General features: G+C 48.3%; 1 protein-coding gene across 3 annotated transcripts in view; it reads left to right on the top strand.

Moving 5' to 3' along the window:
* LOC143961032 (cytokine receptor common subunit beta-like) overlaps positions 1 to 16,207 on the top strand; it is a 135,477-nt gene that overhangs the window by 39,140 nt on the left and 80,130 nt on the right. For all 3 annotated transcript variants that reach the window (XM_077470154.1, XM_077470153.1, XM_077470155.1), the window contains one exon: positions 10,484 to 10,607. In XM_077470154.1, the coding sequence (XP_077326280.1) occupies positions 10,484 to 10,607 (124 nt within the window). The remainder of the gene's footprint in view (positions 1 to 10,483; positions 10,608 to 16,207) is intronic.

Raw genomic sequence — 16,207 nt, 5'->3', positions numbered from 1 at the left:
GTAAACGAACACCAGTGAAGTAAAACTTCAAGTGAAGTACAGCAGTGAAGAAAAAACTTCAAACAGCTGAGTTATAAGTACACAAATTAAAAATCTTCTCCAAAGATGTAATGTGCTTTTCCCATCACCGAATGAGTGAATTGGCTCCTTACCAGATCCAAGCGACCCCCCGTTACAGAGGGTCACCACAGGCGACAACAGTCAAAGGATATCCGGATAGCGCTTCCTCCTCAGGCGATCCCGAATCTTTCACGCGATAGGGTTATGGCTGTTGGCCCCTGGACGACGTAAATTATTACGAAACGCGTAGGGCGGTGCGAACGTGTCGACGTCACCCCAGTCGTGTTCGTTCTTTTTGGACCAGGAAGGACGGGTTGGTCTCTGCGTTAGCGTGTATCCGGCCGGTGCACGCTTCTGTTTTGAACCTGCTTTTAAAGTCTTTTATGTAAGTGTATACGTTCGTTTTTGCAAATTAAAGTCACTTGGTTTTACACTATCTGGAGCCTATGTTTTTCCCTATGTGATACTACGTTGAGTTGGGAGTGATATGTGGAATAACAGCCATAACCCTATCGCGTGAAAGATTCGGGATCGCCTGAGGAGGAAGCGCTATCCGGATATCCTTTGACTGTTGTCGCCTGTGGTGACCCTCTGTAACGGGGGGTCGCTTGGATCTGGTAAGGAGCCAATTCACTCATTCGGTGATGGGAAAAGCACATTACATCTTTGGAGAAGATTTTTAATTTGTGTACTTATAACTCAGCTGTTTGAAGTTTTTTCTTCACTGCTGTACTTCACTTGAAGTTTTACTTCACTGGTGTTCGTTTACCATATGGACATTCTATTATTATTTTTTGATATATGACTATATGGACATTATATAGAGTGTCTCTAAATACGATTTTTTTCGATAGTTCATTTATGTAAAAATTGCAAATATTTTTTTCTTTCATATCTTATTTTTTATTTTTAATTTTTAGGGGTATATGCACAGAGTTTGACATACTCATATTGTATTTGGGGAATTCACATTATTGACACGCATTTATGGTTTGTTTTTGTAGTTAATTTCACTTATTTGTATATGGTTTGCACTATATTTTGGAGGTGGTCTCAGAGACATTAAGATACTAAGACCCATTTTGTGGGTCTGGCACATATACATACCCTACTCATTTTGGGTATTCGTGGTTAGCGCAGTTCTCTCTTTTTTCTATTTGGTGTTGACTACCAGGAAAAATTTTCTGAGTTACAAATTGAAGTGAAAGGTCTACAAGAGGAAATCCTTGATCTACACAAACAATTGAGGGATTCTCATGCCCGAGATACTGCTGCCATTGAAACTAATGCACGAATGCCCCTACCACTCAAGTTTAACGGAGACCGCCGCCATTATAGAGGATTCCTTAATCAATGTCGTATATACTTTCAGATGCAACCTGCTGCATTCACTTCTGACAGGAAAAAGGTGCTGTTTATTATCAACCTCCTGACTGAGGAAGCCTTAGCCTGGGCCTCCCCTTATGTGGAGAAAGATGATCTCATCCTGGATAATTTTGATTCTTTTGTGACTGCAATGAACCAAGTTTTCGATGATCCTAACCGCTGTGCTACTGCTGAGGCAAAATTGCACAATTTACGGCAGGGAAGACGCTCTGTTGCAGAGTACACAACTGAATTCCGACGTTGGATCTCAGATACCAATTGGAATCCAGCAGCACAGAAGAGTCAGTTCCGTCAAGGACTCTCGGAACAAGTAAAAGATGAGCTTGCCAGAGTAGAAAGTCCTGATGACCTTGAAGCTTTTATTAAATTATGTATTCGAATTGATCAGAGACTTACTGAAAGGAGAAAGGAGAGACTGGGAATCCTAGGCAGTAATGGTGGCATGCGTTTTTCTACTACTCAGTATCCTCCTAAGGGTCCAAGAGCTTTTCCTGATTCTGACACTCCTGAACCTATGCAGGTGGATGCTATTAAAAGATCTATTACTACTCAGGAGAAAGAAAGACGACGTTCAGAAAACTTATGTCTTTATTGTGGAGACTCTGGACATTACGCAGTTAATTGTCCCAATAAATTTAAAAGAACAATTGCAGCAATGGATGTTACAGTATCTGAACAAATAAACTCAATTTCTCAGTCCATCTCTCAGGAAGCAAATAAAGTTAATTCTTTATCAACTCATTTTGTCATCCCTATAAAGCTTATTGTTGAAAGCAATGAAATACCTTGCTCTGCTATGCTGGACTCAGGGGCTGGGGGAAACTTCATCGACATCGAATTTGCCCAAAGTAATAACATTCAAATAAGAAATAAACTTGCCCCAATTGCTATGGAAACTGTGGATGGCTCACCTTTTGACTTCAGGCCCTGTTACCCACGAGACAATCCCACTTAAACTCCTAATTGAAACTGACCATCAGGAGACTATCAGCTTTGAGCTGATTACATCACCCAAGTTCCCTATTATCCTGGGCATTCCTTGGTTCTCTATCCATAATCCCTCCATCAACTGGGAGACACGTTCTTTAAGCTTTACATCTGACCATTGCAAGAAACATTGCAAAGAATCTTATCAAATAAGCCCTCCACCAACCCAAGATTTACAAGCAGTTTTGGCAACTATCCAGTCATACGACAAGCTACCTCCACAATATCTTGAGTTTCGGGATGTTTGTGATAAAAAGAACGCAGATCAGCTGCCTCCTCATCGCTCTTATGATTGTCCCATTGAATTGCTTCCAGGGGCAGAAATACCATTTGGTCGCCTTTATTCTTTATCAGAACCTGAACTGAAAGTGCTCAGGGAGTGGATTAATGAGAATCTTGAGAAGGGTTTTATCAGACGCTCAACCTCTCCTGCTGGCGCAGCCTTATTCTTCGTGACGAAAAAGGACTCCACCCTGCGTCCATGTATTGACTACAGAGATTTAAATAAGATCACAATTAAGAATCGCTATCCACTCCCACTGATTCCAGAAATGCTTGAGAGACTCCGCTCTGCCAAGCTCTTTACCAAATTAGATTTACAGGAGGCATACAACCTTGTCCGCATTCGTTCCGGTGATGAATGGAAAACTGCTTTCAGAACCAGATATGGACATTTTGAGTCTTTGGTCATGCCCTTTGGGCTTTGCAATGCTCCTGCAACTTTTCAACATTTTATTTAATGATGCTTTTCGAGATTTGCTTGATCAGTTTGTAATAGCATATTTGGATGACATTCTCATTTTCTCTGATACTTTGGAAGAACACCGCAAGCATGTCTGTATTGTTTTCGAGAGATTAAGGCGAAATCAACTTTACATAAAATTAGAGAAATGCGAGTTTGAACAAACTCAGATCCAGTTCTTGGGATACATAATCTCTTCTGAAGGGGTAAGCATGGATCCCGATAAGATCAAAGCTGTGGTGGATTGGCCCGCCCCTAAGAATGTTAAAGAGATACAGCGATTTGTTGGATTTGCCAACTTTTACAGAAGATTTATAAGGAATTTCTCTAGGGTAATTGATCCAATCACACAGTTGACAAAGAAAGGGGTGCCCTTTTTGTGGTCACCTGAGGCACAGGCTGCCTTTAGTAAACTGAAAACTCTCTTCACTTCTGCACCAATACTGGTACATCCAGATCCAGAACTACCTTTCATCGTAGAAGTTGATGCTTCTAATTCTGCTGTGGGAGCTATCCTTTCTCAGCGAATGGGAGAAAAAATGCAGCTTCATCCTTGTGCTTATTTCTCTTGACTGATGTCTTCAGCCGAGATGAATTATGACATTGGAAACAAGGAGCTGCTGGCAATTAAGGAAGCATTTTCTGAGTGGAGGCATCTGCTGGAAGGAGCTAAGCACCCTGTAACCGTTCTCACCGATCATAAAAATTTAGAATTTATTAGGTCTGCTAAAAGGTTGTCATTTAGACAAGCACGTTGGACCCTTTTCTTTTCCAGGTTTAATTTTGTTATTTCATACCGCCCTGGGTCAAGGAATGGTAAGGCTGATGCCCTATCACGGATGTTGTCTGGGCCTCTCCAGGAAAGCACCTCTGAATGTACAATCCTGCCTCAAAAGAACTTTCTAGGGGCCATGAGTTCAAAGACATTTCTTAATCTTCTCAAGGAGGGGTATGAGAATGACCCACTTCTTAATAATCCTCCTAAGGACATTAACCTCAAGTACAACAATGGTTTTTGGACTCAAGCGCATTGCTTCTATGTACCTGAATCAGTTCGGGTAGAAGCCCTCAGGTTGGTACATGACTCTAAGCTTGCTGGTCATTTTGGGGTTTCTAAAACAGAAGAACTCTTATCACGTTCCTTTTGGTGGCCTGGGTACAAGAAAGATGTTAAGAGTTATGTGGCTTCATGTCTAACCTGTGCTCGCAATAAGACACCTCGATCTTCTCCTCTGGGGTTACTTCTACCACTACCTGTTCCATCAAGACCATGGGAGTCAATTTCTATGGACTTTGTGGTTGACCTTCCTCTTTCAAAAGGGATGACCATCATTCTGGTAGTCGTTGACCGTCTCACTAAGATGGCTCATTTTATTCCAGTTAAAGGGGTACCCTCCGCCGAACATACTGCTGAGGTAATGGTTAGAGAAGTTTTTAAACTTCATGGAATTCCTGATGATGTGGTGTCTGACAGAGGGGTACAGTTTACCTCAAAATTTTGGAGAAGTTTTTGCTCAGCTTTGGGTGTAACAGTTAATCTGTCCTCGGCTTTTCATCCGCAGTCTAATGGTCAGACCGAGAGGACCAATCAAACTCTGGAGCAATACCTTCGATGCTTCGCGAGTTATCTTCAGGATGACTGGGTGGACTACCTTCCTACGGCAGAGTTTGCTTATAATAACTCTAAACATAGTTCCACATCCCAAAGCCCATTTTTCTTAAACACCGGGTATCATCCAGTTTTTATTCCTGATCTCCCCATCTCAACTTCAATTCCTGCTGTTACCAACAGACTAACTTCATTACATGAGATCCAGGAGAAATTGACTGATACATTGAAGGAGGCGCAGGAATATTACAAGAAGGCTGCTGACAGACATCGTAGGTCTATTCCCACTTTTCAAGTAGGTGAGAAAGTTTGGTTATCTACCAAAAATGTAAAAGTTCCATGTGCTAAGTTGGGTCAAAAGTTTATGGGACCTTTTGAGATTTCTGCTCAAATCAACCCGGTCACTTTTCGCCTAAAACTTCCTGACAATATGAAGATTCACCCTGTGTTTCATATATCACTACTCAAACCATTTCATGAAAATACTTTTTCTGGAAGAATTCATCCTCCTCCCCCACCTGTCGAGGTACAGGGTGAAGAAGAATTTGTGGTGAGAAAAATTCTTGACTCCAGGATCTCTAGGAACAAATTGCAATATTTGGTTCAATGGGAAGGATATGGGCCAGAAGAAAATTCTTGGGAGCCTGAGGAGAATGTTCATGCCCCTAGATTAGCAAGGGAATTCCACCAGAGGTTTCCTCAGAAACCTGGCCCTAAGACGTCCAGGTGACATCCTGGGAGGAGGGGAGTGCTGTTGGGACCTGGGCTTGAACCTGGGACCTCTGGTGTGTCTGGCAGTGACTCTGCTTGCTGAGCCACCTGGAATGCTGGACAGCTCCTTGGACAATTCCTTTAGTGATCTTGTCTTGAATCTTGTTTGTCTTGAACCTTGAACCCTTTGCTCCTCCCATGAACTTCCTGATATAAGCCATGTCTCTGCACTTCCTCCTTGCCAGAATATTGTGCCTTTACCAGCCAATATCTTGCTTCTATCTCTCCTGCTGCCGACCGTATCCTTGCTACCTTTCGTTACCGACATTTGGCTTGCTCCTGGACTACGCTTCTGCTGAATCCCAACCTGTAACTATTGGTTACCGACTTTTGGCTTGTTTCTCAACTACGCTTCTGCTTGATCTCTACCTGCTATATCTGCTACCAGACCCCTGGCTTGCTCACCTCCTGGTGGGGCTATCCTGAGGACCGCGACCTGGCACTAACACGCAGCCAAGCCCATCTCCACCTTTGGGAGCTCTGGTGAATACCGGTTAGTGCTTAGACCCCGCACCTCAGGTGAACCCGTGCCATCAGCCAGGGTGACCTGTGTGAATATCTGCTCTGCTGCTATAGCTACTGGTCTCTGAGCCTGACTCCAGATCGTGACAGCCACGTACACACGATCGGACTATCCGGCGGACTTAGTCCGGTGGACCATTCGACCGTGTGTGGGCTCCGGCAGACTTTGAAAGAAGTGTTGACTCAAAATTGTCCGCCGGACTTGTTCAATCCGCTCGTCTGTGTGCTAATCCGCTGGACTTTTCAAATGAACGGACTTGCCCACACACGGAGTAAAGTCTGTTCATTTTGAACGTGACTTGAGGTACGATGGGACTAGCGAAGGAAGTCAATGTCGCCGCCTCCTTTGCTAGCCCCATTGCCTGGTAAGGTTTTTAAGGGGAACCCCTACATTGAAAAAACGGCGTGGGGGTCCCCTGAAGTCCATACCAGACCCTTATCCGAGCACACAGCCTGGCCACTCAGGAAAGGGGTGGGGACGAGCAAGCGTCCCCCCCTCCTGAGCCGTACCAGGCCCTCAACATCAGGGGGTGGGTGCTTTAGGGAAGGAGGGCCCTGCGGCCCCGGTCGGCAACGAACGAGAAAGCCGGGCTCCTCCACTAGAAAAAGAGTGACAAAAGAGCAGACGATAGCAGAGGAGCCTGGCGAGAAGACCCCCGAAGTCGGAAGAAGACCCCTGGAGGTGACTTATAAACTACTTAAAAAACCTGTGTTTTTTATTTACACTTTTTATTTATTTACGCAGGCCCCCCTTCCCCGAAGTACCTACCCCCCATGTTGAGGGCACATGGCCTGGTCCGGCTCAGGAGGGGGGAGCGCTCGCTCGTCCCCACCCCCTTTCCTGACCGGCCGGGCTGGGTGCTAGGGTAAGGGTCTGATATGGACTTTGGGGGGACCCCCACACCATTTTTTCAGCATGGGGGTTCCCCTTAAAATCCATACCAGGCAACGGGGCTAGCAAGGTGTCAATGTCCGATGGAGGCAGCGACATCGACTTCCATCGCTAGTCCCGTTGTACCTCAAGTCCCGTTCAAAATGAACAGACTTTACTCCATGTGTGGGCAAGTCCGTTCATTTGAAAAGTCTGGTCTGCCAAAAGTCCGGCAGATTGTCAGTCGGACCTAGTCCGCCGAAAAAAAAAAAAGGTCGTGTGTATGCGGCATTAGCCATATTTTGGATGGTACACTGTTTATGATAATACATTTTAAAATGCGTTTCATTGTTGAACATTCATAAGGGAGTGATTATATTATATATAGAGTTGGGTAGTTGTGTCCACCGCTGCACTGATTGTAAATGTTATTCCCCAGGCAACTGTCTGTCCCCCATGCTATTTGTTTGACAATCCAGGGCTGGTACAAGGATTTTTGACACCCTAGACAAAACCTCATTTTGCCACCCCCCTGGCTCCACCCCCTGCCCATGTATACCCCTACCAGCACCCATAAATTCAGCCTCAGCAGCACCCTCAGCAGCACCCATTAATGCAGCCTCAGCAGCGCCCATTAATGCAGCCTCACCAGCGCCCATTAATGCAGTCTTACCATCGCCCATAAATACAGTCTCAATAACAGCCAGTCGCGTGATCTCCAGGAGCCACTGTGAGATACAGTGAAGGAAGTATTTTTTTGGTAAGACACAGCAACAGTGGGCACTGTATTAAGATACAGAACGGATAGTATACCAATACATATGTTATTCCTGCAGCAGGAGGGGAATGGGGCGGCACTGTCAATAGGTGACACGCAGAGAAGGGAGGGGTGGGGGGACAGAGGAGGCAGACACAGAAGAGTAGGCTGCGGATGACGGAGGCACGCAAACAGACTACAATGTCAGGGCTCAGCAGCCATGATTATTGTGGTCTGTTTGCAGAGGGAAGGCATAGCTAGGCAGGATCAGCCAGGTATGTCAGGTGATACGGGGTCCAAATGACACAGCACAAGCACTGTGCTGTATAACAGGCTTTAAGGGAACAGGATCTGTCTTTTTTTTTTTGGGGGGGGGGTTAACATACGCTTTAAACTTATCTCTAGTAATAGTAGTACTAGCTGTAGTGATTGCAGAATTGTTCAATAGCAATATACTGTAAGGATTTAGTCAACTCAAACAAATTGGATGAATTGTACAGAAAATAAATATAGATCAGCAAAACATAAAGTGATGTATTGATATTAGTATGATGCACAGAGACAATAAGGGGTCACATTTAAAGAACAACACCAATTTTGTGAAAAGGTACAGAGAAAATAGATTCCTAAATAGCCACAAAGGACATAAATCCAGTCTGCATGCACATACAAGGGCATTTTCCACCCAAAATAATACCTTGTAAAAGTAGCAGTGACAACCTCATTGTGCAGAATTGTGGGTTGGGCACAGCAGCATCACCTCCTACAGGCTGGCTGCAAAAAACTTCAGGGAGTGGATACAAGAATAGTCACCCCACGCAAAAAGGTGCAGCAGTAACAGATCTTTACTATTGGAAGCTCATGCACAGAGGCAAATTCTCTGATGCAAAGGACCTTTCTTCCATTCTCCAGCTAGCTATGGTTATCTAAAATTGGCAACAATCTAATTTGATTCCCTTGTAACCTTGACCACAATGTGGATATTCTGTACAGTGTGTACAAAACTCCTCAAAATTAGCATTTTCTGATTATATTCTGATTATGCTCCCGTACGCATGCGTGGAAGTGACATCATCGCGGCTTCGCCGAATGACAGCGCCGGAGCAGCGAGACCCACCAAGAAGATGGAGGCTCTGTACACAAGGGGACAGCGGTGACTTTGCTGGCTCCTGTGTCAGGTAAGTGACACATAATGGACTACTATGAGATACATAGTAGTCCATTATGCTTTACCTTTGCAAGGAATCAAAGAGGAAGTAAACCCCCATCAGGGTTTACTTCCTCTTTAAGCCTCTGGCTACTATACCTTCCAAGTTATATCCTTGCAACAACTATGCAGATCAGAAAAATCAGAACTTCTTATGTCGTGTACATACGAGCGGAATGTCCGACAGAAAAAGTCTTTTCATCTGATATTCCGATCGTATATATGCCTCATTGGACTTTTTCTTTCGTAAATTTTGACGGGCCTAGAAAAATAAATATTTCCGATGGGATTAATTCCTATCTGGAAAACCTCTCGTCTGTATGCTGTTCTGACGGACCAAAAACGGCGCATGCCCTGAAGCAAGTACGAGAAGGCAGCTATTGGCTACTTTTCTAGTCCCGTCGTACGTGTTGTAAGTCACCGCGTTCTACACGGTCGGACTTTGGTGTGATCGTGTGTATGCAAGAAAGTTTCAGCGGAACTCAATAGAAAAAAAACCTTCGGAGTTTATTCACACGGGAAAACCGGTTGTGTATACGCGGCATTACTTGTCAGTGACGGGTGTACTGAATAAAAACGATCAGTATCACAGCCACACATATATCATTTTCAGAAGAAGTGGTCAGCAATAGCATCTTTCACAATATGCTTCCTTAAAGTGGTTGTAAACCCTTACAACCAACTTTGACCTACAGGTAAACTTAGATTAAGGCTTACCTGTAGGTCCAAGAAATATTTAACCGAAGACAGCCACCACTGTCTACGGCGCATGCGCCGTAGACAGCGGTGCGGTGCGCAGGCGCACTGGGCAGGTCGCAGATCGCGGCGATATGCCGCGAGTGTCGGCTCCCGTCTCCACGATACATGGCAGCGGCGAAGAGGAAGACGGAGGACCGCTTCGAGGGCTTCGTTCTCAGGTAAGTTATTCATAATGAGCTAGTATGCTATGCATACTAGCTCAATATGCCTTTGCCTTACAGGGTGTGTTTTAAAAAAAAAATAATAATTTGCCTTTACTTCCTCTTTAAAGAGAAACGACACTCATCACAAATACCGGAGCTGCTGACTTATAAAAAAACAGACACTCACCAGTCCATGAGTCTAGCACTGTCTTCACCTAGGCTGGTTCTTCACCGGTCTTCGGATCCCCGGTGCTGCCATCTTGGCTTTGGGAGTTGGCTGTGACTTCCTTCTTTTTCGCAGCTGGCTCCCCACTGCACATGAAGAAGAATGTGATGACATTTTAAAACTGGTCATGCAGCCTCTTGCGATATGTGGCATGTCCCAGGAGATTGCGGGTGGGGAAGGGATCAGGCCAAACCTCCATCATTTTCACCCTAGGAGAAATGCAGAACTGGGTGTGGGTACCTGTCAGAAAATAAGTACCTGCTCCCATAAAAAAGTGAAGATCCACTTTAAAAGTTTCACCAATTACTTCTTGTATACTGTATGGGGACATTGAAGCGCTATGTTCTTATATCGATATCGTTCAGTGAAAGTTTGCTTTACTGTTTTCTCTGGACTTGTTATAAATGTACCATTTGGGTTCTTTATGCTTGTTTTCCACCCAGGTTCCAAATTACTGGATAGTCTCTCCTGCATTCGATTATATCCACAGAAAAAAATTACCTGCACGTGGTCAGAAAATAACTTTTCTGGAAATCTGGTGAACATGACTCTCAAAGTCAAAGATACGTATGTCTATGCTTGTGACTTATTAGAATCTTTTTTATCTACACCTTGTCTTATTTATGTGGGATTTGCATTTTTTCCCCATATTTAGCTCAATTCCCATATAAACACAGTCAGTATTGATGGGAGAATTCATCCAGCAGTGCTATTGTGTTTTGCCAGCAGGGAGCCTTCCCAGCCTTCCTAGCCAGCAGAACACAATGATTCCTGCTGACGGCTATAGCCACCAGTGATAATCAGTTGTAAAAAATCCAACAGGCTGGTTGCACTCAAGTCGATCAATGGTACAATCAGCCTGCCCATACATGGATGAAAATTTGGATCCATGTATGGCTGGCCTATGTGAAGTTATTGAAATAGTCCTGAACTTGGCAAGTTATAGTAGGATCCCAGGCACCTAAATTAACCAATTAAGGACCGCACCACACATATATACTGCGGCAGGGTGGCCCTCCTGCGTGAAATCACGTACAGGTACCTGATTTCGTGCAGTGGATCTGGGGCATACACCGCCTGCAACCCGCTCCCACAGTGATTGGACCTATCAGGAGCCAATCAGCAGGTCTGGTGGGCGAGATGGCCTCTGGCACCCTGCAATCATTTACAGGAGAGGCAGAATGGCAGTCTGGCCATGTAAACAAGACAGACCGCCATTCTGTAAGGGAGGAAGATGGAGATCTTGTATTTCTGCTAAGCAGAAATACGGATCTCTCTTTTCCTCCAGTCACAGCATTCCCCCCCCACAGTTAGAAAGCACTCCCTAGGAGCACACGTAACCCTTTGATCGCCCCTGATTTTAACCAATTCCCTGCCAGTGCCATTAGTACAGTTACAGTGCATATTATTTAGCACTGATAACTGTATTAGTGTCACTGGTCCCCAAAAAGTGTCAGTTAGGTGTCCGATTTGTCTGCTGCAATGTCGTAGTCACCGCCATTACTAGTAAAAATAAATAAATAAAAATTCCATAAAAATATTCCCTAGTTTGTAGACGCTATAACTTTTGTGCAAACCAATCAATATATGCTTTTTGCCATTTTTCTTTTACCAAAAATATGTAGCAGAATACATATTGGCCTAAACTGATAAAGAAATTAGAGTTTTTACATTTTTTTATTGAATATGTTTTATAGCAGAAAGTAAAAAATATTGCTGTTTTTTTTTTTTTTTTCAAAATTGTCTGTTTTTTTTTGGTTATAGAGCAAAAAATAAAAACTGCAGAGGTGATCAAATACCAGCAAAAATAAACTCTATTTGTGGGGAAAAAAAGGACATCAATTTTATTTGTGTACAGCATCGCATGACCGCGCACTTGTCAGTTAAAATAACGTAGTGCCATATCGCAAAAAATGGCCTGGTCATGAAGGGGGCTGAAGTGGTTAAATTGTTGTAGGGCTTGTACAATTGCATAATGAAAAGTCTATATTTCCTCTCTCCTTTCCCTCTACTCTTTGCTGTCTTCCATTTCTTTGAAATAGTTCCACAAACCTGCTGCACTTAATTCTGAGGCATTATTGCTATGGTCTTTTGCTCACAATGTGCAGTAGAACTAAATGTAGAAACCCGCAGGGGCGGACTGACAACTCATGGGGCCCCCGGGCAGTAGGGGATCATGGGGCCCCCTTTGTCCCCACCCAAACACAAGCCACACCCTCACAAAGCACCACGTATATATTGCACTGGTGCATCATATGCATTGGTGACAGAATTTCTCTACTGTATGTTCAAAATAAAGGTTTAAAGAGTTAGGAAAATCAAGAAAAATAAACTCACATTAACCACGTACATTTACTGCGGGGCTGCGTCTCCTGTGAGCAGAATCACATACAGGTACTTGATTCTGCACTTGCGGGTCTGCGCGCTGTTTGATTGGACACACCGAGAGCTAATCAGTGGGTCCGGCGGGCCCCGACGATTGTTTCCAACAAAGGCAGAACGGGGGTCTTCCGATGTAAACAAGTCCCCAGAGAGCCTCCCTCACTTACATCAGGGTCCTCAGAGAGCCCCCCCATACATCAGGGTCCCCAGAGAGCCCCCTCCATACATCAGGGTCCCCAGAGAGCCCCCTCCATACATCAGGGTCCCCAGAGAGCCCCCTCCATACATCAGGGTCCCCAGAGAGCCCCCTCCATACATCAGGGTCCCCAGAGAGCCCCCTCCATACATCAGGGTCCCCAGAGAGCCCCCTCCATACATCAGGGTCCCCAGAGAGCCCCCTCCATACTTCAGGGTCCTCAGAGAGCCCCCTCCATACTTCAGGGTCCTCAGAGAGCCCCCTCCATACTTCAGGGTCCTCAGAAAGCCCCCTCCATACTTCAGGGTCCCCAGAGAGCCTCCCCCTTACATCAGGGTCCCCAGAGAGCACCCTCCATACAGCAGGGTCCCCAGAGAGCCCCCTCCTTACTTCAGGGTCCCCAGGGAACCTCCCCCTTACATGAGGGTCCCCAGAGAGCCCCCTCCATACAGCAGGGTCCCCAGAGAGCCCCCCTCCATCACGGTCCCCAGGGAACCTCCCCCTTACATGAGGGTCCCCAGAGAGCCCCCTCCATACAGCAGGGTCCCCAGAGAGCCCCCCTCCATCACGGTCCCCAGAGAGCCCCCCTCCATCAGGGTCCCCAGAGAGCCCCCCTCCATACATCAGGGTCCCCAGAGAGCCCCCTCCATACATCAGGGTCCCCAGAGAGCCCCCTCCATACATCAGGGTCCCCAGAGAGCCCCCTCCATACATCAGGGTCCCCAGAGAGCCCCCTCCATACAGAAGGGTCCCCAGAGAGCCCCCTCCATGCATCAGGGTCCCCAGAGAGCCTCCTCCATGCATCAGGGTCCCCAGAGAGCCTCCTCCATGCATCAGGGTCCCCAGAGAGCCTCCTCCATGCATCAGGGTCCCCGGAGATCCTCCTCCATGCATCAGGGTCCCCGGAGATCCTCCTCCATGCATCAGGGTCCCCGGAGATCCTCCTCCATGCATCAGGGTCCCCGGAGAGCCTCCTCCATGCATCAGGGTCCCCGGAGAGCCTCCTCCATGCATCAGGGTCCCCGGAGAGCCTCCTCCATGCATCAGGGTCCCCGGAGAGCCTCCTCCATGCATCAGGGTCCCCGGAGAGCCTCCTCCATGCATCAGGGTCCCCGGAGAGCCTCCTCCATGCATCAGGGTCCCCGGAGAGCCTCCTCCATACAGCAGGTTCCCCAGAGAGCCTCCTCCACACAGCAGGTTCCCCAGAGAGCCCCCTCCATACAGCAGGGTCCCCAGAGAGCCCCCTCCATACAGCAGGGTCCCCAGAGAGCCCCCTCCATACAGCAGGGTCCCCAGAGAGCCCCCCCATGCATCAGGGTCCCCAGAGAGCCCCCTCCATACTTCAGGGTCCCCAGAGAGCCCCCTCCATACTTCAGGGTCCCCAGAGAGCCCCCTCCATACTTCAGGGTCCCCAGAGAGCCCCCTCCATACTTCAGGGTCCCCAGAGAACCCCCCTCCATACTGCAGGGTCCCCAGAGAGCCCCCCTCCATACTGCAGGGTCCCCAGAGAGCCCCCCTCCATACTGCAGGGTCCCCAGAGAGCCCCCCTCCATCAGGGTCCCCAGAGAGCCCCCCTCCATCAGGGTCCCCAGAGAGCCCCCCTCCATCAGGGTCCCCAGAGAGCACCCTCCATATGTCAGGGTCCCCAGAGAGCCCCCCTCCATCAGGGTCCCCAGAGAGCCCCCCTCCATCAGGGTCCCCAGAGAGCCCCCCTCCATCAGGGTCCCCAGAGAGCCCCCCTCCATCAGGGTCCCCAGAGAGCCCCCTCCATACTGCAGGGTCCCCAGAGAGACCCCCTCCATCAGGGTCCCCAGAGCCCCCCCCATACATCAGAGTCCTCATAGAGCCCCCTCCATAATTCAGGGTCCCCAGAGAACCCCCCTCCATCAGGGTCCCCAGAGAGCCCCCCTCCATCAGGGTCCCCAGAGAGCCCCCCTCCATCAGGGTCCCCAGAGAGCCCCCTCCATACTGCAGGGTCCCCAGAGAGACCCCTCCATCAGGGTCCCCAGAGAGCCCCCCATACATCAGAGTCCTCATAGAGCCCCCTCCATAATTCAGGGTCCCCAGAGAGCCCCCCTCCATCAGGGTCCCCAGAGAGCCCCCCTCCATCAGGGTCCCCAGAGAGCCCCCCTCCATCAGGGTCCCCAGAGAGCACCCTCCATATGTCAGGGTCCCCAGAGAGCCCCCCTCCATCAGGGTCCCCAGAGAGCCCCCCTCCATCAGGGTCCTCAGAGAGCCCCCCTCCATCAGGGTCCCCAGAGAGACCCCCTCCATACTGCAGGGTCCCCAGAGAGACCCCCTCCATCAGGGTCCCCAGAGAGCCCCCCATACATCAGGGTCCTCAGAGAGCCCCCTCCATATTTCAGGGTCCGCAGAGAGCACCCTCCATATGTCAGGGTCCGCAGAGAGCCCCCCTCCATATGTCAGGGTCCCCAAAGAGCCCCCCTCAATCAGGGTCCCCAGAGAGCCCCCCTCCATCAGGGTCCCCAGAGAGCCCCCCTCCATCAGGGTCCCCAGAGAGCCCCCCTCCATCAGGGTCCCCAGAGAGCCCCCCTCCATCAGGGTCCCCAGAGAGCCCCCCTCCATCAGGGTCCCCAGAGAGCCCCCCATACATCAGGGTCCCCAGAGAGCCCCCCATACATCAGGGTCCTCAGAGAGCACCCTCCATATTTCAGGGTCCCCAGAGAGCCCCCCTCCATCAGGGTCCCCAGAGAGCCCCCCTCCATCAGGGTCCCCAGAGAGCCCCCCTCCATCAGGGTCCTCAGAGAGCCCCCTCCATATGTCAGGGTCCCCAGAGAGCCCCCTCCATATGTCAGGGTCCCCAGACTTAAACCCCCCCCCCCCCCAGGTTCCCCTGTACCTGGCTGTGCACATCCAATCCCCAGCACGGGGAGGTGGGAGGGGCGATCGGCAGCTCTATGGTGCCTGTGGACCGCGGGATCTCCCTGGGGTTTGCATTTCTCCTTCACAATGTATAGAGTGGAGAGGGGAGGAGCCTCTGACCCGGGCAGCAGTCAACAGTATACAAGCCGAGCAACTCACTGAAGAGTGAAACTTATAGCTGCCCGGGTCAGAGGCCCCTCCCCTCTCCACTCTATACACTGTAATGGAGAAATACAAGCCTGAGGGAGATACCGCTGCAACAACATATTCGATCGCCGCCTCCCATCTCCCGGGCCCCTACTGGACTGAAAGCTAGAGGTGCAGGGGAGATGCTGTGTCTTCGCCGCCCCCCTCCCCCCCCCCGCAGCGGCAGAACGGCTCCACCGCAGCACTGCCAGCAGCATAGGAGCTACTCACGGGCCCCCTACTGGCCACGGGCCCTCGGACGGCGTCCGAATGCCCGAATGGTCAGTCCGCCCCTGGAAACCCGGTTATACATGTCAGATTCTCTAATTTACTATATAATTCACCCAACATCATTGAGGTTAATATTGAAGGAAAATGTTGTTACTCAAAGTGGTAAGAGAATAGATGTACAAGATTAAAATTCTCAGAACCAAAGTTCATAGAAAAAACAAAGGGTGTTTGTTAAGCCTGGTACACACGATCGGACTTCAAACAAACTTTCCGTGGATTTCAGTCCAAA

The sequence above is a fragment of the Lithobates pipiens genome, unplaced genomic scaffold (assembly GCF_037356315.1).
Source record: "Lithobates pipiens isolate NorthernLeopardFrog02 unplaced genomic scaffold, aLitPip1_a1.2 Scaffold_8, whole genome shotgun sequence".
NCBI lineage: Eukaryota > Metazoa > Chordata > Amphibia > Anura > Ranidae > Lithobates > Lithobates pipiens.
This window is presented reverse-complemented; position numbering and strand designations above follow the sequence as displayed.